The sequence below is a fragment of the Bidens hawaiensis genome, unplaced genomic scaffold (assembly GCF_021521415.1).
Source record: "Bidens hawaiensis isolate Kalapana, Puna unplaced genomic scaffold, B.hawaiensis_p1.1 tig00014139_1, whole genome shotgun sequence".
NCBI lineage: Eukaryota > Viridiplantae > Streptophyta > Magnoliopsida > Asterales > Asteraceae > Bidens > Bidens hawaiensis.
In genome coordinates this window covers 182,211-188,484 of record NW_027492216.1, presented here as the reverse complement: position 1 = coordinate 188,484, position 6,274 = coordinate 182,211, and the positions used below count along the sequence as shown (strand labels likewise).

Below are 6,274 nucleotides of genomic sequence, written 5' to 3'. Positions count from 1 at the left end.
CAAGGTGAGGTGCTTTAGATGCCAAGAGAAAGGTCACTTCAAGAGGGAATGCACAAATCCAGAAGTTGGAGAGACAAGTCCTAATCCTTTTGGTAGGGATTACAACAAGCAGGCCATCTATCATCAAAGCTCTGCTGCACCAGCCGAATCATCAAATAAGCCCGAGGCCTCGTCATCTAAATCGTGTCATACACAATTGGATGAAGGTTTCAACTGGAATACGATTGTTCATAGGGAAAATGTTGCTGAGATAATAGGTGAAGATGAAGATGGAGAACAGGTACGGGTAAACTTTGTGAATGCAGGCGAAGCGGTGGAAGATGTAGAACAAGTTGAGATGGATGAAAGTGTTGAATTAGCTGATGTCACTAAGAGTGATGGATCTTGTGATGAGACTGAGAAAACAGAATCTCCTAAAAGTTTTGATTCTATTCTAAATGAATTCTTTCAATCATTTTTATCTCTTGATGTGTATGAAAGTTTTGCAGGTTGGTATAATGGTGAGGAAGTGCCTCATGGAAACATTGATTTTGGATTTGATAATGAAGAAGAGACCGTATCTGAGGAATATCGTATGGAATCAAGTATTGAATAAATTATTGAACAAACAGTGCCAGTTGAAGGTGTTCCAACGACATTTGTGGCAGTGAAAAGATAAGATGTTCCAAGTAGTTCCACACATCATGCAAACATGGTTGGACAGGTAACAATTTCTGCTCAAGAGGTAAAACGTATTTGTGAGTCATATGATGAAAAAGAATTTGTGAGTAATTCTTAAATATCTGACTATAACAAAATTGTCATGATTATGAAAGTATAAAAGAGGCTTATGATAAGCTTCAAACGTGTGAAAAGAACTTGTGGGTGAAAATCCTACAAGATAAGAAAACGATCTCAATGCTTAAGCACATGGTTAAGGATAAACGAATTTCCATCAATAGGCATGTTGATGAGAAAACGGGACTTAAAAGAGAACTTCAACTAACTAAAATTGAGATTGAAAGAGTTTAAAGTAAACTTAAAAGCTATTCTGCCTCATCATATGTCCTTGATCATATTGTTCCAAAAGATATACCGAAATATCATGTTGTACCACCACCACTTTGGAGCTCTTATGTTCCAAATAAACCTGAAGGGTTTCTTAAGGCAATGAATGTGGTTCCTGATTCACCACATCATGATATTTCATCTTGTGATAGGCAAGTTGTTAATTCTCCTCACAGTTCTGAATGTGAGAGTGAGGTAGGCAGACAAGCTACTGAATTTGTGAAACAGAAATTAAACCTCAAGTATGTGTTAAATCAAGTAATCAATTTGCTAAATCTATAACTGAAACTCAAACATGTAATAAAACCAGTAAACAGAATTCAAAATTTGCTAAAACACAAGAGAAATGGAATGGTTACTAAGAGGGTAATAAAGAGTCTGTAAAACCAAATGATGGTTTTCAAAAGATCGTGTTTGTTAAAGGTGAGACCTCCGAGGAACAAAAAGAGGCCATCTTTAGGAAACAATCAAACGATGAGTTTTACAAATTGAAAATTGAAATGGATAGGGAAGAGAATCAAGTTTCTCTAGTTAACAAGTTTGCTAATAGGAGGAAATGCTTTTGCGTAATGAGGAAGGACATTTGCTCTACTAATGTCCTAAACGATTCTCTAATTCCTAAGTGAGAAAGCATGTGGTAACTAAGAAACGACAAGTGAATGTTTCGTCTGTGAGACCTACTTCTCCACCCATAGAAATTCTAAAACGGGGTGTGGAGAAGGAATTGTTCAAGAAAAATTTTGAGGTCGGTGAATCTTCATATGTGAAGATGTCAAATGATGGTTTTTACAAGAAGAAAAGTCAAGTTGGGCAGAACTGGGTGGCTTAGGTTAAAATAAAAGATGAAAATGATAAACCACCTATTGAAGAAGTTGTAAAACCACCTATTGAAAAAATGGCCAAGTTGTTGTGTCTTATAATGAACTTTTTAATCCAATTGTTGAAAAAGTTGTTGAGTCTTTTTTATCGAGTTCATGCTCATATGAGTCATTTTCTGATTGTGAATATGATGATTTTGAGGATGTTTCAAATGAAAAAATGAAACAACCCAAGACCAAGAAGGCTTGGGTTTCCTTGTTTCACTAATCGCATACTATTGTAGGGGCTTTCAAGATCTAATGACTCTCATTGGATTATGGATAGTGGAGCCTCTCGACACATGACATGAACTCTTCATTTGCTAAAGAATGTTAAATCTATTCGAGGAGGATATGTGGGGTTTGCGGGAAATCAAGGAGGATAGATTGTTGGTGAGGGAACTTTATCGAACGGGAAGGTGAAGTTCGAGAACGTGAATTACATCACGGAGCTGGAGAACAATTTGCTGAGTATCTCCCAAATTTGTGACAAAGGTTTTCCAACTCACTTTACAAGTCAAGATTGTTTGATTCTTAAGCCTGGGTTCAAGATTCCAGAAGAATGGATATTGATGAAAGCGCCAAGGGAGAATGATCTTTGTGTTCTTAATATGAGTGTTGCATCATCGTCTCAAGGAACTATTCTGTGTTTTGTCACCAAGGCGTCTGAAAAGGAATCGGTGTTTTGGCATCGTCGAATGGGTCACAACAATGTCCGCAAGATGAACTATCTTGTTCATAACCAACTGGTTGAATGGGTTAACGTCAAGAGTTTTCATTTTAGTACTGATGGTTTGAGTTGTAAGAAAGGTAAACAAAAGAAGAAGTCTCACCCGACAAAGTCTCTCAATTCAATCAACTTACCTTTGGAGAGGGTACACATGGAATTGTTAGGTCCCGCGAATGTCAAAAGTATTACCGGTGAACTTTATTGTTTGGTGTTGAATGATGATTACTCATGCTTCTCGTGGGTAATGTTTCTTGAGTCGAAAGATGAGACCTTCAACAACTTGATGGTCTTATTCAAGAATTTTGAGAAGTAATATAATCTGCCAAACTGAAGGATCAGAAGCGACAATGGTACCGAGTTCAGGAACAACCGAATGCTTCATTACTGCAATGAGCGTGGTATTCTTCATGATTCCAGTGATCCCTACACGCCACAACAAAATGGGGTTGCTAAATGCAAGAATATGACTTTGATTGAAACAGCTAGAGCTATGTTGGATGATTCGTAACTACCTGTTAGCTTTTGGTCAGAAGTTGTTGCCTCAGCTTGTTGCACTCTTAACCGCTTTCTAATTGTAAAAAAAGTTTGGCAAAACTTCTTTGAGCTGCTTAATCATCGAAAGCCGAACTTGAAGTGGCTTGAACCATTTGGATCACAATGTACTATTCTTGATCCTAATGGTAAATTTGGTACTAAGTGTGTGGAAGGTTTCTTTTGTTGGTTATGCTAGTCCTTTACGACGTGTATTCCTACCTAGCATTAACCGGATTGTGCGTGTACAACATGTTGAGTGTTAAAGGTATGCTACTCCTATTCAACGAAAGGGAGATTCATGGATGATTGACTATGACAACTTGTGGAGTTGTTTCTCATTTCTTGATGAGGAAATCACTGATGAAATGGCCACTCTGTTATTTCAACAACATTTGGGTGAAGGGTTTCATGAAGATAATACAACACAAGATGTTCCAATCTTTAATACTGATCCGGTACCTAATGTTGATGAACTTGTTGATGATACGCCGGTACACCATCCTTTGATGATGATAGTGAAGATCATGATGATGTGATTGAGTCCTTGGTTCAACTGACACCTAATTCTGATGAGGTAATTTCTGATGAAGTGGTTAGTGAAGAGAATGCCATGAATCTTCCCAATGATGTGGTGGTTGCTAATGAAGTTATGCATAGAACATTATCATATCACCGGAAGAGAATATTATTGGTGATCTTAATATTGGAGTTCGAACACGAAATTAAATTAACCAGAGTCTCAGTTGTTACTATACTCAAGTTGATCCTCTTCAAAACTGATTATCATTCAAATTTTTTATTTCAAAAATTGAACCGAAGGCATACAAAAAAGCGTTGACTGAAGAAAGTTGGGTCAATGCGTTGACAGAAGAATTGTTGCAATTTGAAAAGCTTGTTGTATGGAAACTTGTTGATCTACCGGATGACAAACGATGCATTAATACCAAGTGGGTTTTCAAGTGTAAAAGGGACGGGAATGGTATAATTGTCAGAAACAAAGCTCGATTGGTGGTTCTTGGTTTCAATCAAAGGGAAGGAATCGATTACAATGAAGTCTATGCTCTCGTTGCTAGACTTGAAGCGATCAGGTTTTTCTTTGCTTTTTCATCTTGGAAAGGATTCAAGGTCTACCAGTTAGATGTAAAGTCTACTTTCTTTAATAGAAAATTGGGTGTAGAAGTCTTCGTAGGACAACCACTGGGTTCGTTGATCCAATTAACAATGATAAGGAGTACTTGCTCGACAAAGCTCTTTACATATTACACCAAGCCCCGAGAGCTTGGTATGACACATTGTCTCAACATGTGCAAGACAATAGCTTTGTTCGTGGCACCGTCGATTGTACACTCTTTACAAAGGAAGTAGATGGTCATTTGCTGAAAGACCAGGTTTGCGTGGACGATATCATTTTTGGGTCAACAAACGATGCTCTGTGCAAGGATTTCTAGGAAGTTATGAAATCGAAGTTTGAGAAGAGTGCTATGGGAGAATTGAAGTTTTTCTTCGGATTGCAAGTAGTGATATGTCTGATGGTATCTTTATCCACCAGACGAAGTATGTCAAAGATATTCTCGAGAAGTACAATATCGCTGACTCAATGCTGATCAGCACTCCTATACCGCTTAATCATGGAATTGGTCCTGATCCCACCGAGGAGAAGGTTGACGAGACTCTTTACCATTCCATGATTGGTTCTGTTATGTATCTCATAGCTTCAAGGCCAAACATCATGTATCCGACGTGTTTGTGTGCCCGATATGAATCAAATCCAAGAGTCTCTCACTTATCGTTAGTGAAGCGGATACTTCGTTATCTAAAGGGGTGTCCAGGGGTCGGTCTTTGGTATCCTCGAGATGATGTATTTGAGCTAAGAGCATATTCTGATTCTGACTATGGAAGCTGCAAGTTGAACGCCAAACTACAACAGTCAGTTGTCAATTCTTTGGTAACAGGTTGGTGACATGGCAGTGTAAGAAGCAGATGACTGTATCACTATCTACATGTGAAACTGAGTATGTGGCTACTTCCAGTTGTTGTTCTCAAGTTTTATGGATACAACAACAGACGCGCAAATAAGGTTTGAAATTTCAAACTACTCCTATTTTTGTAGATAATACTGCTGCTATATCCATAACTACGAACCCGTTAACTCAATCCTAAACTAAACATATTGACATATGATATCACTTCATCCGTGATTGCTGCGAGAAGAAGTTGATTACCATAGACAAAATTCACACCGACGAACAAAGAGCTGATCTTTTAACTAAAGTTTTCGATAAAAACATATTTTTGTATTTGATGGAGCTTAACGGTATTAAGAACATGGGCGGTGAGAAAGTAAGTGATCCCGAGATTATGGATTTCGACCTTTGAGTAACCGTTCACCAGGTCATTTTTTTCTTTGTAAATATTTTCTTTAAATGGTTTTTGATTTTAGGGGGAGAAATGGTTAAGGAAAATACAAAAACATTTGAAAAATATTAAAAGCCAAAAACATTTGAAAAGTATAAAATCCAAAAACTGTAAAAATAAATGTGTAAAAACACAAAAAACAATAGAAAATGCTCTTGAAGCATAAAAGGAAAATGTTAGTACATTGATCATGTTGTTTCAAGTACTAGTAAAATGAGGTAAAAAAGTCTATTGCTTATTGGCGGTGCATTGGTAGGCTTTGAAAACAAATAAGGAAGAGAATAAGTGATATAAACCTAACTAGCCAAATTGAAATATGGGTTAGGATTCTAGCACTAAAGTCTTGGTGATGATGGAAGATTATTAATAACTTGTCATACTCAAGCCTTATGTTTCAGTAGATCACCAAAAACAAAGTGTTAATAAAAGTGTTTTAAGCGTCTAGTACACAGTCTACATTTCAATGGTGTACGGTTTTATGGTCTTAAATCCTGTATTGATGGGATGCACTAGGTTTCTCGAACCATTGATGGCCTTAAATCCTGTATTAAATTATTTATGCGGTTTATCATCTGGGTATTCACTTTGTATGCAACTTTCACTGCTGACTTGATCAAACACGTTGTTAGTCATACATTGTTCCTCCATTGCGAGTGTCTTATTACCAATAAGAAACGGACCCTAGAGGATA

The 6,274-nt window shown here is 37.2% G+C and overlaps 1 protein-coding gene across 1 annotated transcript; it reads left to right on the top strand.

Moving 5' to 3' along the window:
- The first annotated feature begins 2,476 nt into the window (after positions 1-2,476).
- On the top strand, positions 2,477-5,544 carry LOC143545961 (uncharacterized). Its single transcript, XM_077037725.1, has 7 exons — positions 2,477-2,943; positions 3,052-3,138; positions 3,434-3,659; positions 3,988-4,256; positions 4,346-4,556; positions 4,718-5,113; positions 5,476-5,544. The coding sequence occupies exons 1-7, from the start codon at positions 2,477-2,479 to the stop codon at positions 5,542-5,544; spliced, it is 1,725 nt and encodes a 574-aa protein (XP_076893840.1).
- Positions 5,545-6,274: the final 730 nt, after the last annotated feature.

Coding starts and splice junctions, on each gene's coding strand:
- LOC143545961 (XM_077037725.1), top strand. CDS start 2,477: ATGAAAGCGCCAAGGGAGAATGATCTTTGTGTTCTTAATATGAGTGTT. Junction 3,660..3,987: donor AACTTGTTGATGATACGCCG/GTACACCATCCT, acceptor ATTGAACCGAAG/GCATACAAAAAAGCGTTGAC. Junction 4,557..4,717: donor GTCATTTGCTGAAAGACCAG/GTTTGCGTGGAC, acceptor TTTATCCACCAG/ACGAAGTATGTCAAAGATAT.